The sequence below is a fragment of the Rousettus aegyptiacus genome, unplaced genomic scaffold, assembly GCF_014176215.1.
Source record: "Rousettus aegyptiacus isolate mRouAeg1 unplaced genomic scaffold, mRouAeg1.p scaffold_m13_p_4, whole genome shotgun sequence".
Taxonomy (NCBI): domain Eukaryota; kingdom Metazoa; phylum Chordata; class Mammalia; order Chiroptera; family Pteropodidae; genus Rousettus; species Rousettus aegyptiacus.
Window position 1 is genome coordinate 135,774,609 of NW_023416307.1, and position 18,042 is coordinate 135,792,650.

Here is an 18,042-nt window from a genome sequence, read left to right on the forward strand (position 1 = left end):
CGCAATCTAATGGATTGGTGTTCTGGAAAATTCATGGGAGAGAATCTTCCATTTTGAAATCGAGAATGTTTGTTTTGCAATTAACTTCTCACATACGTTCCTTTGGTTTTTGTCTTAAGCTGCTCATGTTTCCCACTTGGAGAATGTGTCAGAGGAAGAAATGAACAGACTCCTGGGAATAGTGTTGGATGTGGAATATCTCTTTACATGTGTCCACAAGGAAGAGGATGCAGATACCAAACAAGTTTATTTTTACCTATTCAAGGTAGGATTTTAATATTTTCTTCTTTCATTCATTGTTCAGATGTGCTGCGTTTCTGTATGCCAGGTTGTGGGGTAGGAAGGTGCTCAGCCCATCATACATTTTGCCCTCCAAGTTTGCTGACGCATGTGTTTCTTCACGAGGGGTTCTCTAAGATGGCGCACCCTACATTGACCACATCATTCTCTCTGAGTGCCTTCATACTTGTATGCAAAGTCAAATATCTTTATTTGCTTATACTTAAAGATTTCTTTCCATCTACCCATCCATTCATCTATTTGAAAATATTTATTATACATTTGCTCTGTGCATGGCACTCATGTCGGCATGAGGGATAGATCAGTGGGCAAAACATTTGTGGAGCTTACATTTCATTAGAAGACACAGATACCAACAAGTGAATGATATATTTATTGGTGGTAATAAGTGCTGGGAAGAGAAACAAAGTAAAAGGTAAGTGGAATCAGAGTGGCAGGGATGGTAGTGGGTGGGGGACGCGATAGGGAGGAAGGGCAGTTAGGAAAGGCCTCTCTGAGGAGATGACAGTTGAACAGACACTTGAGTGGGGGTGGGGGGCAGGATAGGAGCCATCTCTGAAAAGGGCCGGGGAAGAGCCTTCCAGGCGGCGGAAAGAATAAGCATCTAGGACGTGCACTGAGCACCGAGTACCAAGTGAGCTTGATGTGATGTGGGAACAGCAAGGAGGCCAGCGTGGTGGAGCCCAGCCAGCAGGGGGAGGGTGTGAAGAGATGTCGTTGGAGATGTGGCATGAGGGCCTGAACTCTTTCACTGCCAGGGGAGGCCTCAAGAGCTTCCAAATTTGTTTGGGCACCTTCCCACTGTTCTCTGTGTCTTGTCGACACCAGTCACCCATTGATTATTGCTACCACTCCCCCTGGCAGCTTCTTTGTGGCTCTACCTCAGCTCCTTCCGTTTCCCCGAGCTTCTGATTGCAGGAGGACCGACAGATGTGAGAGGGAGACTGGTGGTAGGGACCCGTAGAAAACTTCAGGTTTCCAAAAATAGATTCATAAATGAGGCTGACAGAAAGAATAATTTAAAAAAATCTCACTGTTCAGGGCACTGTTGATTACATTGTAGTTTGCAACCCTTATAAGGATTTCTAAAAACAAAAAAATAAAACACTCCACTCAGAGCTGACAGCTAGGAAAAGTTTGTCTCTTCTAATGAGTGCTCTGCTTCATTTTATATGACAAGGTTAGATAAATTTTCCATTGAGTTCCCTCCTTTACTTTGGCTGCTGGCAATCTCCGTGCAAATTTTGTGCCCAATTTCTGTAGCTTTTTTTTTTTAAATCTGGATTTACTTGATACATCATTTCCCCTTCTGCCTTTTTATCAACTGAAAAAAAAAAGTACTATTGGGGCTTTTGGAGTAAATAGAATATGATAGGAGTGGGAGGGAGACTTATATTTTAAAATTTTGGGGTCATGTGGTAATATTAACTCTAAAAGGTTAATGGAGGGAGAGAAAGAAGAAGAAGAAGAAGGAGAGAGAGAGAGAGAGAGAGGAGAGAAAGGGAGGGAGAGAGGGAGAAAATGAACAACCGAATTCCCCACAGCCATTAGCAGGCACTAGGCTACTCCAGGTGACAGTTTGTTGACATGGCTGTGAGGCCCGAGTCATCCAGATTGAACCCTGGCAGGTTCACACTGTTTAGAGCTTCTTTGGAAAAAGACCTTAGTAGAAGAAAAACAACATCTGCATGACTGCAGCTATTATTTGTCTTGGAACTCAGCTCCCTGGCAGTCCCCTGCTGCCCTGCTGGAAGTGAAGGTGGTGTCAAGGTTTCCATCCTGTCAGCCTCCTCTTGATTCTGTTTATCACCAACCAAATAAGCCAGAAAGCACTGCTCTGCTTTGAAGTACGTTTTCTCTCTCTCTTTCTTCCCTTCCTTACCTTTAACAATGCAAATATATTTGCTCAGAGAACAAAATCCAAAATAGTAAGCATCCTACTCCCTCAGCCCTGCAAAAATTGTTGTTTGGGCAAATAAGTTCTAAGTCGTCTATCGCTTAGCTTTTAAAAGACAGTTCCTGTGTCTGATATGTCTCAATAATTTAGTTAAAATGCATTATGCGTTTTAGTAGCATTTAAAAAATTTTCAGTCTTAGATCTTGAAAATAAACTCAATGAAAATTTGCTTTCTAAACTTCAGTTATATTCTAGTGCTCATAAATGTGGCTCTGGAGCCCAGCTATCTGAGTTTAAATCTGGCTTCATCACTTACTAAATGTGACTTTGGGCTAGTCGTTCTCCCTAGTTTTCTTATCTATAAAATACAGACAATAATAGTGCTTACCTTAAAAGGTTGTTATGAGTATTAAATGAGACAATACATATAAAGAAGTACAAAGAGAGCCTAGCGGAAGTAAGGATGCAAATGCTTGCTGCTATTAAATTTTTTTATACGCCTACTTATCCAAGCTCCATGTTTGTAGAGATTAAAAAAACAGAAATTCAACATCTCCCTAATCTATCAGTTTATCTCCAAATTGAAACTCCCAATGGTCCAAGTTCCCAAATGGTTTTATTTTAACTGAGCAAAAAAAGTAGGCCATCAGAATTATTTATATTCCAGTTTTATTATCAATTTTTATATATCCTTTGATTCACATACAGTTGACTTATTTGTTTTTGTAATGATAGGCATAATATATTGATAGCAGCAACAAATGCTCTATGCTAATAATTTACATGGCACCTCTACAGGGAATCGAGGCCCTTGTAAGCCACACCCTATGGGGACACATGGTTATTGTCAGCCTTGGTTGGGGGATCACCTATTTTCTTTAACTCCTGGGAAAATGGTTGCCATGTTTTGTTCTACTGAAAAGGCAGTAAGTGGAGAAAGAAGGGAAATAAGTGACTTAAATAAATGCAAGATTGTATATCATAACCGGCCCACATGTAAAGATTCAAGCAAAGGTTAAAGGTAAAGAATTTCAATATTAAATTTATTTTCAAATTAGGTCTTGATTAGTGGCTCTGTGTTCCCTTTTTGCTTTGATATTTACTCTGAGGGCTTTAAATTCCAGTGGCAGGGATTAAGAGCAGTGTTTTGTTTTGTGGGTATTGAGATGCCAGAACACTTGGCCTGCATTCTGTGGATGGAGAGGAAATGAAAAAAGACCGCAACAGTGAAAGTTGCCAATTGAGAGTCCTGCAAAAATCCTTCCCAAAGAGCCTGGGCCCTCGGTTATGCATATGACACGCAGCTGCTACAGACAGCCCTCCCCTCCCCCACCTCATTTGTACAGAATGGACCTTGGCTTTTCAGGGGCCTAAAGAAGACCCTTCAGACCATCAGCACACCTGTGCTGGTCTAGATGGGCATGTGCGAAGTATGCACGATGTATACCAGGCCTCTGTGTCAGTGGAAAGCCAGAAAGGGAGCGGAGAGAGGGAAAAGTGAGTAGGATAAGGTGTCCAGTGGCTACCTCTGGGTGCTCTAGGCTGCCCAGAATGTGAAAGGTGTCTAGTTTCTCATAGCTTTGGCCATGGGCATGAGGGAAAACTTGTAGTCATCTGTTTTATTGATTAAAGGATTTATTTACATGTAGTTGAGATAAATAGAATGTGGTGACTTCCCTTCAAAGGCTCTGTGTGTGTGTGTGTGTGTGTGTGTGTGTGTGTGTGTGAGAGAGAGAGAGAGAGAGAGAGATCGATTGATTGATCGATTGATTGTTTTTTAAATGATTTCTTTGCAGCTCTTGAGAAAGTCTATTTTACAAAGAGGAAAACCTGTGGTTGAAGGCTCTTTGGAGAAGAAACCCCCATTTGAAAAACCTAGTATCGAACAGGTAAAAAGAAAAAAGAGAAGCTCTCCCCCCACCCCCGCTTTTTTTTTATTGCTTTAAGGCTGAGCAAACCTTCTAATCCTCCTTTGACATCTCCATACCCATCTTTCTTCCATCCTCCATGCCTGGCTTAGAGATGTTCACCAAGCCTTGGACCCTTTGGCTCAGAAGTGAATACTTAATTTAATAAATGATGTAGCTCTTGTCTTTTAGGGTTGCCGTATACTCAGAATTCACTGTATATTTGAGAAAGGAAAAAATTAAATAGAACATGAAGTTTGTAAGAACACATGAAATGTGCTTTTTCTTTACATTGATGTTTTAAAATTAAGTCTTTGTCCTTTTCTTTGGCACTGTCCGATAAAGCCTAGTGAGGTGAGGGAATTCACTAGCAATTGAAAAACATCGTAAGTCCAGCAAAAAACGCAAATAAGGAATGAGATTTAGTACCTGAAAATTGACTTCCTGCTAATTATGATTCCTGGAAAGAAGCCGATTTACTTAGGGACTCTGTTGACATGTTTGGACTTTTTCTATTAGTTGTTGTCAGTATCTCTCATCAGCATCACTTTTTAGCCTTTCACTGTTTGGCTGAATAAATCTTAGATATTCTTGACTGAATTTCTTGATGAGATTGATTACAGAAGACATGATACCAGAGTCCTTACAAATAAATGTATTTTTATCAATATTCAGAAATTTTATTTTTTCTTCAAACCCTATTCAATAAGAATTCATTGTTCTTGTGTTTGAACTTAGATTAAGTGGGCGTGTTCTGCAGAAAAATTAATTCACAGATTCTTTGAAGAGCTCATAATTTTGAATAAGAGATTTTTTTTTTGGAGGGGATAAGCTTGCTGAAACTGCAAGAATGTTAGTAAAGAGTTTAAATTCTAGTGGTGTTTAAGTTCTAGTGGAGTTTGAGTTCAGTGGAAGGCATGCCAGTAGCTTTTTGATTAAAAATTTGCTAATGTAAAAACATGATGTTTATCCGAGAGCCTGATTGTATGTTAGCTACTCTGTTGATTGTACAACCAGAATTATTCTGGAAAATAGTCATATTTTATTGTTTAAGAGGTTTTGAGCTTTTCAGGCTGTGATTTTGATTTTCTCTTCAATGCTCCAGGATTGCAGCAGGCATAGAATCTCAACTCACAGCCTCTCTGTTTTGTCACTTTTCATCCACTGTGATCTAAGGCACAGTGCCCTCTGGGCATTTCTGTTTTCTAATAGGGAAAAGGAAGAGATCTTTGTGACTAGAGAAATGTCTGTTCTTTTGCTAATAAACCACCAGTTGTGCTGACTGTGTGGGTGTTCAGAATTAATATGATTGCAGAGCTACATGAATAAATTGCCTTCCCTCCTTTTAAGGGTGTGAATAACTTTGTACAGTACAAATTTAGTCACCTTCCATCCAAAGAAAGGCAAACAATAGTTGAATTGGCAAAAATGTTCCTAAACCGCATCAACTATTGGCATTTGGAGGCACCATCTCAACGAAGACTGCGATCTCCCAATGATGATATTTCTGGATACAAAGAGAACTACACAAGGTAACCAAATGAATAGTTTTTTTTCTCCTTTGGCTTTGTAGAATGCATGTTGCAGACATAACATTGTGCTACTTGTCTCTATAAGCAGAGGGTTGCCCAGTTATCACAGTGCCTCCATCAATTCAGAGAAAAGGTCTCTATAATTTAACTCTCCAGACTCCTACTTTTCATTAACATCATTATGTTTTTTGAGGGAACAGAGTAAGGGATCCAAATTATCTTGACCTGTACTATCCAATAGGATAGTTGCTAGCCACATGTGGCTGGTTGCTCAGCACTTGAAATATGGCCAGTATTAGTTGAGATTTCGAAGATTGTACAAAAGCAAGAATGTAAAATACTTCATTTATGGTTCTTCCTATTGAATAATTACATGTCGAAATGATAATATTTTGGATATAGTGGACTAAATGTTAATTTCACCTGTTTCTTTTTACTTTTTTAGTGCGACTATTAGAACATTTTAAATTACATATGTGGCTTATGTTGTATTTCTATTGAACATCACTGATCCAGATAACAATAATGTGACCTCGCAATTATTATGTAAAGATTTCACTCACTAAAAAAAAGCAATGACCACTAATATAATAATGTTAAAGAATTTTTTTAAAGAAGGAAACATCATTATTCTCCCAACATCATGATAAAACTAATATTATTATACATATTGTCTTCTAGTCTTTTCCCCTTTAAGTAAATATTTTACATTAGTTAGAATGAAAGAAAATACAGAATTTGCATTCTTTTTGTCCTCCCACTTGTCATATCAAACATTTTACTGGTTACATTCAGTCCATTGAGTTGATGATATACCTTAATTTACCTAACCATTTCCCTCTTCGTGGACATCAGACTGCAAATATTCTTGGATTGCACATGTATTTTTTTCTAAAGTGGGAATTTATTTTTATTGCTTATGAACTGCAGAGTAAGTAAATTGACTAAAAATTTTGAACATTGGCCATATGAAATATAATGACCTACATTTATTTTCATTTAAGTAAGAAAGCGATTTAATTCTATTCATCATACTTATAGTTTTCCCCATATATTTCGTGGGCAAGCTTGCTCCAGGAGGTATTATGGAGCATATATATATATATATATATATATATATATATATATATTTATTTATGATTTAAAGTTGGCAATTTTTTATAGCCTGTAAAGACCACTTGTTCCCAGGTTATTTTCTGTAACAACAGATGACATGTAGGAATGGGTATAGTTTAAAATAAGCTTTCCTCTCAGATCTCTGACCTGATTTCATGAGGTATACTTCCTTTCCCTCTCCTTCCCCCCTTTACAGTGTATATAATTTGAGTTATAAAGTATTTTCTCTTAATGATTGACATTAGAGGAATTACAAGTTTCTTCAAAATCAATATTTTAAATTATATCTTCATTTCTACAAATTGGGAGTTTTACACTAACAATATCTTCTATATTGTAACCGTTGTTATAGTAGTTAAGATAATAAATCTCTCAAAAATAAATATCTTTTAACCTCATCTGTGAACGATTGACAAAGCTGAATGTTTGTCAAACCCAGACCACTGAAAATATTTGCCACTCTTAACAGAGGAAAAATGATTTCATCAAGAAGGAGAATTAAATGGGAAGTAGCATGGGAGATATTACTGTATTTTAGAAAGCAGAATAAAAATACTATATAGCACTTGAGATTTACAAAGAAATGGGTGGAACTTATAAATACTTAAGGAGTGGTAAAAGTAGAAATCAGGCTTTAGAATGAGCCATGGGTTTGAATCATGGCTTCATCCCTTTCTAGTTCTGTTCTGTGTAGACTAGTTACTTTACCTCCTTGCCCTTCAGTTTCTTTCTCTGTCTAAGTCTCATGCGTGTTTTGAGTGTTCCAAGAGGTGGTTTGTGCGTAATGTTTGGCTACACAGAACAGGTGCTGGGAAGATGCTAGTCATTGTTTTCCTCCCACACATGTCATTCTCTAAAACTCAGTCACTGCCAGTGTGGGACTCATAAACTAGAGCGCGCACAATTGACTGAGAGTGTAATACTTTGACTATCACTTTAGAAACTGAGATAACAAGGAGTAGAAAGACAGCAGCAGAGTCCTTTTCAGCCCAGCATCCTGAGCCGACAGTGAAGTTCGAGGAGTGGAGTCCGCCAGTGGTGAAGGGAAACCCACTAAGAGACTGAGATGAATATGCTCTGATGTGTTCTGAAACCTGCTGATTTCTAGGTGGAATGTAGACCAGGAACCTCTGTTAATAAGACGTAAGGAAATGAAGTTAACAACATCTCCCCCACTTCTCTACCATAACGCCATGACAAAGAAAGGGAAGTAAAAACGACTTTTGAAAATTATGAGCAACAATAATCTTTTCAGAGTAAAACCTCACTGTCATGACCACTTGGGAGTTTAAAAAACCACACACCACTGCAACATGGTGTCTCACTGATATGAATCTTCTCAAAAATGGGTAATATTACAGGCTGCAGGCACCACTAGACGTTATCTTGATGTGTAAGTGAGCCTCAGGCCCTGTAATGCCGGTTAAGCATATAATTTACAGCAGTTGTAGCTGTTAGAACAAAGGGGGCAAAAACTTCTGGAACACACAGCATGAAAATGGGGTGAAATAAGATTCTCTGTGGAAAGACTGGACTCAGAAAATGATTGTGTTCATTATAGAGCTAACCTTTGAAGATTTATCCAGTAAAAATTAAACACCGATTGAACAGTAGAACTGCTTAAATTACTTATACTCTGTTCTGAATAAGGAAAATATAAATATTTTATAAATTTAAAATATTTGACATTAACGTTAACATATACTTAATATTAATAATATAATATAAGTATATATTAAATATACATTCTATATATCCCCCAGAAATCACTTAGTTTTAGAAAAAAAAACTGGAGAAAGAAATATTTTGAAGTTCCTTGGATTTCATGGTGATGCACTGATATAATCCTATGAAGAATAACCTGAAAATAAAGTGTCAGAGGAATATGACTTCTTAAAGTACATCTGACCAACAGAATCTGCTAAAGGAAAGTGTCAAATAATTAGTCTTAGATTCTGAATTGTGCAGAACACTTGGAAGTTAATGTTACCCTCTACTGGGGAGAGGTTTTGTAAAAATATAGAACAGGTTAGATGTAACTAAGTTGATTTTGGTGAAACAGTTTTAGGTAACCATTGTTCTGTGAAGTATAGCCTATCACATTGCTTACTGAGTATTTATAATTAAGCTTGTAAGTCTAGGACAGTATTTATCAGGAAGCAGGGAAAGAACAGTAGACTAGGGGATAGGAGACGTAGTTTCGAGTTTGGACTCTAGTAATAAATAACTAGCCTTTCGTTCAGGGGAACTAGGAGAGGTCACTTAATTCCTGAAATTTTTTAGACTTTCAGTCCAGCAAGTAAGCAGGATGGTATTGTCTTCTGCCTTCAAACCCCAATTCTACTCATGTTTTAAAGAAAGCAAGGTGGTTGCAAATCATCATGATGCTGTAAAATATCTAAGAGAGTTATTTGAACAATCAGTAAATTGCATGCATATGCCATCACTATTAGGCATTCAAAAATGAATGAACTAGTCTTTCACTTCTTTTTAGAAGACCTGAAACCAGTCATTTAGGTGAAATCTTTTTCTACAGTTAAGTCTTTGGAGGAATGTGTTTGCAGAGACAAGGACACAAATTCTCATTTTCTTCTTTCCATCTCACTATATACAGTGACACTACACAGCACTAAGACACTACACTTTGACTCAGTCAGTGTTATCAAACTGTGCACTTTACAGATTTAAAAAAATAAGATTAATCTTGGAAATAAAAAAAAAACTTTAAAAAATAAACTGAGGTCTATAAAAAATTCTTGAGGAAATGAATGGAAACTTACTATTTGAAAAATTTTACTAGATAATAACAATTGATGCTTCTATCCTGGGAAGAGTAAATGACCTAGTAAGCATCTTTTGGATAACATTTTATGATTTTATGATAATCATAACTACCATTGCTATAGCAGAAATAACATCAGTCTTAAGTAGAGTCTAAGACATCTGTGACCTCTCCACAGATGGAAATTTTCTTTAGACTCAGTCACCTCTGCCTAATAGATATATAATGTGAACCACATATGTAACTTAAAATTTTCTGGTAGCTATGTTTTAAAAAGGAAATAAGACATTAATTTTAATAATGTATTTTACCCAATATATAAATATAATCATCTCACCATGTAATCAATATGAAAAATTATTAATGTATTTATACTATTTATACTTCCTTTTTTTTGCACTGTCTTTCAAATCTAGTGTATATTTTATACTTACTGCACATATATTTCATTACCTAAATTTTACATGGTTGAAGCTAACTGGAGTCCTAACAAAACAATAAAGTTGTGTTTAATGGAAAAATATTTCACACTGTGTCCATTTAAGATTAAATTTTAAATTGATCGAAATTAAATAACATTAAAAAATTAAGCTTGTTGGTTGTACTAGCCACATTTCGTGCTCAGTGGTTACATGTGGCTGGTGGCTACTGTATTAACAAAGGTATAGAACATTTCTATCATCATAGATAACTTTTTTGGACAGTATGGGTCTGAATCATTAAAACTTTAAGTCTTTCGTTGAAGAAGGTTGGACGCATTTTAATATTAAGTCTTACAATAGCGTTGTGGTAACCTAAGTCCCATGAAACAGAACTTTTGATTATTAGGTTTGGAACTATAACTCTTACATTTGTAGTTTTTTGGGGAGCTGGCTTCCTTTGAGTTTCATGTATGTTTTTAACTTCTTTAAGTGGCCATAGACTAACATCTAGCAAAGATTAGCCTTGAAGGTGATGAATTTCTATATGAAGTGTCCCATGAATTACAAAATAAATGCACTTCCTAGCTTTTTCTGCTACCAAAATTGCTGTTTCTGACTTGACAAGATAGAACACATCATATAAGATGCCCATTTTGATAATGTAATCATAAAACAGTATTTGAGTGTAAATTATTAAAACAGAAAAGTTGAGAGAATAGAAATAATAACAGAGTTTTATGGTTAATTTTCTATCAAGGCAAGTGGACTAACACTAATGAAAGTTTTCTTTCCCAAAGATGGAACCCCACCACCACCACCACACACATGGGAAATATGAAATAATACAGAAGAGGGGAAAAAAAGCCAATAAGCATGAGTAAAATAATATTATTCCACTCTTTATTAAGGGGTTGAAAAGTCCTGGGGGAGCTTCCTGTGGCTGTTTGAGCACATTAGAAACCTTCTCTCTGCTTAAAAGGAGATCAGGAAGACACATAGGGAGGAGAGGTTTTAATTTTTAGAAAACAGACCTGACTGGGAGACTATGTTTGCATCTCCTGCCAAGGAATAAGGATCTGTACAGCGAAGCTTCTGACCCTTCCCTGGTCTGGTGCCACGCTCGGTGACTCTCCCTGTCAATTCCTGTTGCGGGGTCCTGGAAATTTGAGATCTTCTAGCTCTGCGAGACCAAAAAGAAAGAGAGTCGATTTTGAATAGCTTCTCTGGGCCGAATGAGCTGTGCCCTACATAGCTAATGTACCCCAGAACTGTGGTCAGACCTTAAGGAAGCCCCTGGTTTCCCTCTGGGTCTGGGCATTCCTCCAGCCTCGCGCACCGCCGGAGTGCATATTTGACTTTGAGTCTGAGTCATTGAAAAATGTACCTAAGTGACAGATGGTGGGAGCTTATTACTTCCTGCGTTTTGACTGAGTTTTGAACAGTCTTGAAGATCTTTATCTTCCCACCAAAGCTTCAGGGGTATGTTGAGTGCCATGTAGGCATTTTAAAGAAACGTTAAATTTTACTCAGAGTATTAGATGGTGCAATTCTTTTTTTTTAAGTTAATTTTTGTTTATTTTAATTTTTTAACTTACAGCTGACATTCAGTATTTTATATTAGTTTTGGGTGTACAGCATAATGGTTAGACATTTATATAATTTACAAAATGATCCCCTCAATAAGTCTAGTACTAGATGGTTAAATTCTGATTCTTTCACAAAAGGGTATTGCCCTCATTTCCCCTTTAATTTCTTTAAACTACCAGTTGATGTGCCAGAAAACCTAATTGCACTAAGCACTTTCCATACAGTATCTCATATAACGCTTGTAACAACCCAGCGAAGTAAGTTATTATTGCTCTTCTCATTTTCTGGGTAAGGGAATGGAGACTTAAGAACACTCTTACATTCCCAAAGTCATGCAGCCATTTAAGCAGCCAAGCAGGGATTTGATCCCAGGGTTGTCTGACTGCAGGACACTGCACAGTCCTACAAAGTGGAACAATTTTCATAGAATTGGACCCAAGTGGTTGTATAAGAGCGAGCTGATCTAGCTCCCAAGTTTCACTAGCCATTGGTGATAGTACTGTTTGTCATTGCAGCCCTAGTTTCTTCTGCTGTGGTTAATGGTATGAGAGTAACCATAATTGGATATTTCAGATGCTCTGGGGGTTTAAGAGGTACTGACGGTGCTTGTTTCCTCTCATCGCAGGTGGCTGTGTTACTGCAACGTGCCACAGTTCTGTGACAGTCTGCCTCGGTATGAAACCACCCAGGTGTTCGGGAGAACACTGCTTCGCTCAGTCTTCACCGTAATGAGACGACAACTCCTGGAACAAGCGAGACAGGAAAAAGACAAACTGCCACTTGAGAAACGAACTCTAATCCTCACTCATTTCCCAAAGTAAGGGAGTGCTCTTGTGGGTCTTCGTTTCATGCGGGGGCTCGAGATGAATACGCACATGCCAAAGCCTGCATCAGTAACAAGATCAGGAATGATAAGGAAAAACATCTCAGGATGAAGGAGGAGAGAGCAAGGACCCTCTGCTCAGCTTCCTTTTGGAGTCCCCTTGGGTATCGGACAGTCCGTCTATCAATAGCTTGAATTCATGTTGACCGTTATCACAGCTCGTTCGGCCCCGCCTCATCCCACCTGGGTGTCTTTGTCTGAGTCTTGTAGAATAGGGCGGTGCTTTGTTTTGTGTAGTCAGCTGCCAGGAAGCTAAAGGGGGGATGGGGCGGAGTGTGCAGAAACCGTTTCCATCTACTCAGAAGTGCAAGAGAATTCGAATGGCTGTGTTTTTCCATCCCAGAACTCCATCCTTTTCTGTGAATGGTGAATCACTCCTGCCTCAGCAGCAGTAGGCCTGCCTGCTCACTGTAAACTAGACTCCAAGGGCAAGGCTGGACAGGAAGAGAGAGGCCTCCTTTAGAATGATCTTTATCCCTCTGTGCTCAGTTTCTTATAGAATATACATATTCTTGGTCACTTTGCTTCTTGCACCTGTCAGAACTTCAACATATAAATAATCATTTAAATATTTTACAGATGAAGACCATGTGTCAAAGGAATAGGAAGTTGCAGTGTTGCACCATGGGCCTTGGAAATGGTTTTTAAATCTAAGAACCACATATTTAAGCTGAGTGGCTGCTGGTGAGAGGGCCGAGTGTGAGCTGATGACTTGGAGCAATGACATGCAAGACATGGAGCAGTGACAGCAGTGACAGCAAGACATGAATGAGACAGTTCATTTGTGTCAGTCTGCCTGGAGCAGTGCTTGGTAGGGAGGTAGACGTTATAATTTAGAAAGGCTTTCTGTGTGTGAGAGAGCCTTCCTTCCCCATGCCACTGAGAACTGCTGACGTAGAGAATAGAGGTTAAGAGAGGAGGTGTTATATATTCTTTGACCAGAGATGAACAAAACCCTCTTTTAGTTGAGAAACTAGGTTTTTGTTATACAGTTAGTATTACTGGAATACCCAATTTGCATCTCGGGAATGGTAGTTTTAATTTTAAAAATAAGGTCTAAAACAACAACAGAAATGGTTTTTGGATAGAAACTTACTGAAAATTCCTCCACAGTTTAACACAAATCCTAAGCCTTAGGTAGAGGAGGCCATGGGTAATTCTCATGAGCTTTCACTCAATGTCCAATATTCGCACATCAGTTCTTACTGTCCCGATTTTCAATATTTTCTTGAGTAATCCAACAACCGAGACCGAGGCATGACAAATATTTTGGCTTACTCCAGAAAGGAAGATTCAAAAAACAGTTAAACTGCAATTTGGATTTTCCCCTAAATGGGTTATGAACTTTGGGTATGCTTATATGGCTGCTTCTTAACTGGTCTAAACTCTTTTTAACTGGTCTAAGACCTCTTTCTCTATTACATTTGCTACATAAGCAGCATTTTATGTTTTCAGATTATAGTTGTCAGTCTGTCTCTAAGCCAAGGGACAGAGAGGCCCTCCCCACCCCCACCTTTGATGGTGCTTAAAGAGAAATTTTAATTACCTTGCATAGTAACAGTACCCCCCCCCAACCACCCCAAAGCAAATATATTTCTCTTCTTGCAGATATTTGCTAATTATAGTGTATTTTGTTCCTTCAACTCAGAATTCTGGCATGCTTATTCTGTTGAGCTAAAAAATCAATGCTGCTTTCTTTTCTTCTCTGTTACTAATGGTAGGGTAAAACTACCACCCACTTCTTCTTTTAAATCCCTTTTCATGGCCTAGGGCAACGTTTGAGGCTGCTGAGGATTTATACCTACAGGTTTGGCAGCCGAATCACACATGCGGAAGCCCGAGGTGTTAGTTGAGCCTTGGCAAAGAGAGAGAGGGTTGCAGTAGGCTCCTTCACAGCACCCAGTGAGGTCGCCGTTGTTCTGAGGCATTTTCGGGGCTTCCGTCCTCATCTGCCTCCTCTTCATATGTTGCCCTTTCTTCCACTTGGCTTTTACTTGTGCCTTTCCCTCATTTACCTTCTTACAGAGTTGTTGTCAATGAGGTTAAATGTGATACAAATGGTAAAAGTGATAAATGTGCATGTTGATGGAAATTTGGTTAAGAAGCAGAACACCAGCCATAGCCCTACCACTCTTCACTACCTTTAATGCTTTCTATTTTTTTCTCCATGTATTCTTTTATTCTACGTATAATTTTGTATCCTGCGCATATAAAACAAGCACTTTCACATGTCATTATAGGAGACTGTTCTTTATTATAATGAAATAACTATACGTGTACACACACACACACACACACACGTTATATTACATACACATAATTATTTGCCTACATTATTAATGGTGTTTTTCTTTGGTGAGTCTCAGCAGAGCTTTGTGAAGAGTCTTCTGATTATATAATTACTGATAAAGAAGGAGCCTGGAAAAGGAAAGAAAATGTACTTCCATGATAAAGGGCAGTTGGGGAAATCTTGAGGGCTGTGTATAGGAAAGGCAGGGTCTGCTCAGGAAAAGGGGAAAATACATCAAGAACCTCTCTTATCAGCAAGATAAGGATGTAATTTTAGTAAGGATTTTACCTCTTATTGCTGTGCATCTTTCTGTGTTTGGTAAGAAACATACTAAAGTATTTTAAAACATGCATTAATGGTGGCTTAGCAAGAAGTGACTTAAGTTCTATAAGCCATGAATTACATTGTCAAGTGTGAAGTACTCACCCAGATGGTACCTTGTTCTTAAATCTTCCATGAGCAGCAAGTCAGAAGACCCTCAGGACCTTTTCCTGCCTCTTTTGCTTACAAGAAAGCAACCTCTCCCTCCCCTGAAACTGTCTAAAATCTTACAGGCATTGATAGAGGAATAGGAGGAATAGTGGTACTTTTTTTAGTAATAGTGATGCTGATGATGACGATGATGATGATGATGATGATGGCAAAGATAATGGCGATGATGGTGATACAGGTTCTTAATTAGTTATCCAAAACCCTGGTATCAGATATGTTTCACAATTTAAAGTTTAAAAAATTTTATAAAGGTAATATAAGAGCTCCAGTGGTGGGGCGAGTCCCCAAATCAAATCTATTTATAGTTATAAAGACCATAAAATACAGTCTTAGGTATGTTAAAGTCAGATTTTGTTGCAAAAAGTGTTATGGAAAATCTTTTTTAAGAGTTTTGAAATTTTTGAATTTTTTTGAAATTTTACCATTTTAGAGAAGGGATAGTGAACTTATAATAGTTAACCTTCATTACATCATTACAGTATAAACTTCATGAGGTCCAGGTGGTTGTTTTGTTCGGTCTGTCCTTCTAGGACCTAACACAGTACCTGGTTCATGGTAAGTGTTCAATCAGTATTTAGTGAGTAAATGAGTGGAACATTTACTAGGGGTCAGGCATGCATATTAGCTTATCCCTCATTACCGTTCTGTGTAGGAATTACTGTTGATATTTCCATTTCGTGAAAGAAGAAGCTGAGGAAGAAGAAAGTTAAGAACTTGTTTCAAGATCATACAAATTATAAGTAGTGAGCTTTGCAGATAGATTGTGGAGCTCAAGATCTTAGCCATTATTTTGTGATCCTCCACTAGAATTAATGTGCCTTAAAAGAGGCTTGCAGGAAGATATTCCAGTACCAGAAGTGCAGATTTGTGTTGGTATATTAACTATAGTTCTTTAGTTTTGATGTATGTAAGAACTGTCTAAGGTACCTACCAACATTTACTTCCCCAGGTTCATTTTCAAAGACTCTGCTTTGATAAGCCTATGTGAGATTTGGGTAGCTGTATTTTAGACAAAGTCTCCAGGTAATTTCTATGGGTTCTGAGAACTTGAGATCCATTTAGTTTATAGCATGACAGGAAGTATAATTTAGTAATTAATTACTGGCTCAATTTTGGCTCTGAGTTTATTAGCTATGGTGAGCGGAAGATAGTTATTTAACTTCTCTGTGCTTAAGTTTTTCCATCTGTAAAGTTATGAAGATCAAGCGAGTTAAAATACATCAGCCACTTAGAACAATGTCTATCATATGTGTGTGATAAATAAAAATAAAATATGTAAGTCATTGAGTTGATGTAAGGATTCAGTAAGTTCTTAGAACAGTGCAGGTACATAAACTCAATAAATGTTGGCAGAGTTTTTTATAGTAATGCCAGTGATAATGACAGCTACCTGGAGGGCTGAAATCTTGCTCTGAGAGACTCAAAGAAGAAGACTTGGTGGAATGCATTTCCTCTGGTATAATGCTCTTTTGTAGACTATGTGGTGTCAATCTATGCAGAGTCAAAAGAAAATAAATTTGTAGAAATGCATTTTTATATTAGAGTATACCAGGGCTGCATAACTACATCATCTGCCAGCATATTTATGAGTTGAAGGTGAGATGCTGATGTTCAGGTGATTGCCATAGATGGTTAGGGCCTTTGTCTCTCTGGTAGTACATTAGTGTTTGATCTTGCTATTGTTCTATTGTTTTTACTCTCCTGTCTAGGTTTCTGTCCATGTTAGAAGAAGAAGTTTACAGTCAAAACTCACCCATCTGGGATCAGGATTTTCTCTCAGCGTCTTCCAGAACCAGCCAGCTAGGAATCCAAACAGGTAAAAGTTTTTTTTACATAAATCAGAGAACAACTAGGAAGTGTTACTCACAGCTCACTCTGCATTTATTTGTGTTTTTCATCAAGAAATTGAAGACTGGAGCCAGCAAAAAAGTAAACACTGGCAAATTTTGCATCTGCATCTCTATTAATGAGGAGAGCAGGTGCAAATCAAACAGGCAAAACAACTATTACTTCTACTATTGGGTTTGCTTAGCTTGCACATTACAGTTTTTTGGGAGTTGTAAAATACCAGGCAGCTCAGCTCTATAGTCAAATGCTGGCTCTTTTTTTAAAAGATGCTGATAGTCTCAGTCAATGGCCAGAATGGCCTAGGAATCAAGTCTCAGTCTGGTTTCTGAATCCATGACATCTGTTCTATGCATCGAGTTCGTGTCATGGATAATGATAGGATGGTGAGTGGAAGAGAGCAACCTTGAATCTCAGGAGATGAAGAACTTCGCAGTGGAGCCAGGACACCTTTGCGATTGTTTTGAGTCAGCCAGTGGCATCACCTACCATTTTGTGAGGACAGAGGGCATGTAACTTCTGAGTCACACTAATCCCAGAGATAGAATCTGAATGTGGAGAAGTTTGGCAGGAGGTGCCAAGGTGGTAATTTATATGTGGCCGTGGAGAAAGACAAAATGCAGAATTTTGATGTCAGAGTTTTTAATAGGTCTAACTCGATGTGTAATGTGGGGACTTTTGAGTGTCGCCTCCGGTGAAGGTAATTTTATTCTTGCTTTTATTTTTCCAAAAATAAGTGTTTTACATACAATAAAAGTCATCCTTTTTAGTACATGGTTCTGTGAATTTTGACAAACACTTATAGTTGTGTGACCACCACTGTCATCAAAATGTAGAACACTTGCATCACCCTAGAAAATTCTGTTGTACCCCTGTGTAGTCCGTGCGTTGCCCTACTCCCAGCCCTGGCAACCACTAATGTGTTTTTTTGTTTGTTTTTCTGTAGTTTTTTGCCTTTTCTAGAATGTCATACGAATGGAATCATGTAG

At 38.0% G+C, this 18,042-nt stretch overlaps 1 protein-coding gene across 1 annotated transcript in view; it reads left to right on the forward strand.

Moving 5' to 3' along the window:
- Positions 1–18,042, forward strand: part of KAT2B (lysine acetyltransferase 2B) — an 87,096-nt gene that overhangs the window by 40,124 nt on the left and 28,930 nt on the right. The window contains exons 3-7 of the mRNA XM_016120107.2: positions 120–265; positions 3,994–4,086; positions 5,455–5,636; positions 12,169–12,360; positions 16,918–17,024. Coding sequence (XP_015975593.2) covers positions 120–265; positions 3,994–4,086; positions 5,455–5,636; positions 12,169–12,360; positions 16,918–17,024 — 720 coding nt within the window. The remainder of the gene's footprint in view (positions 1–119; positions 266–3,993; positions 4,087–5,454; positions 5,637–12,168; positions 12,361–16,917; positions 17,025–18,042) is intronic.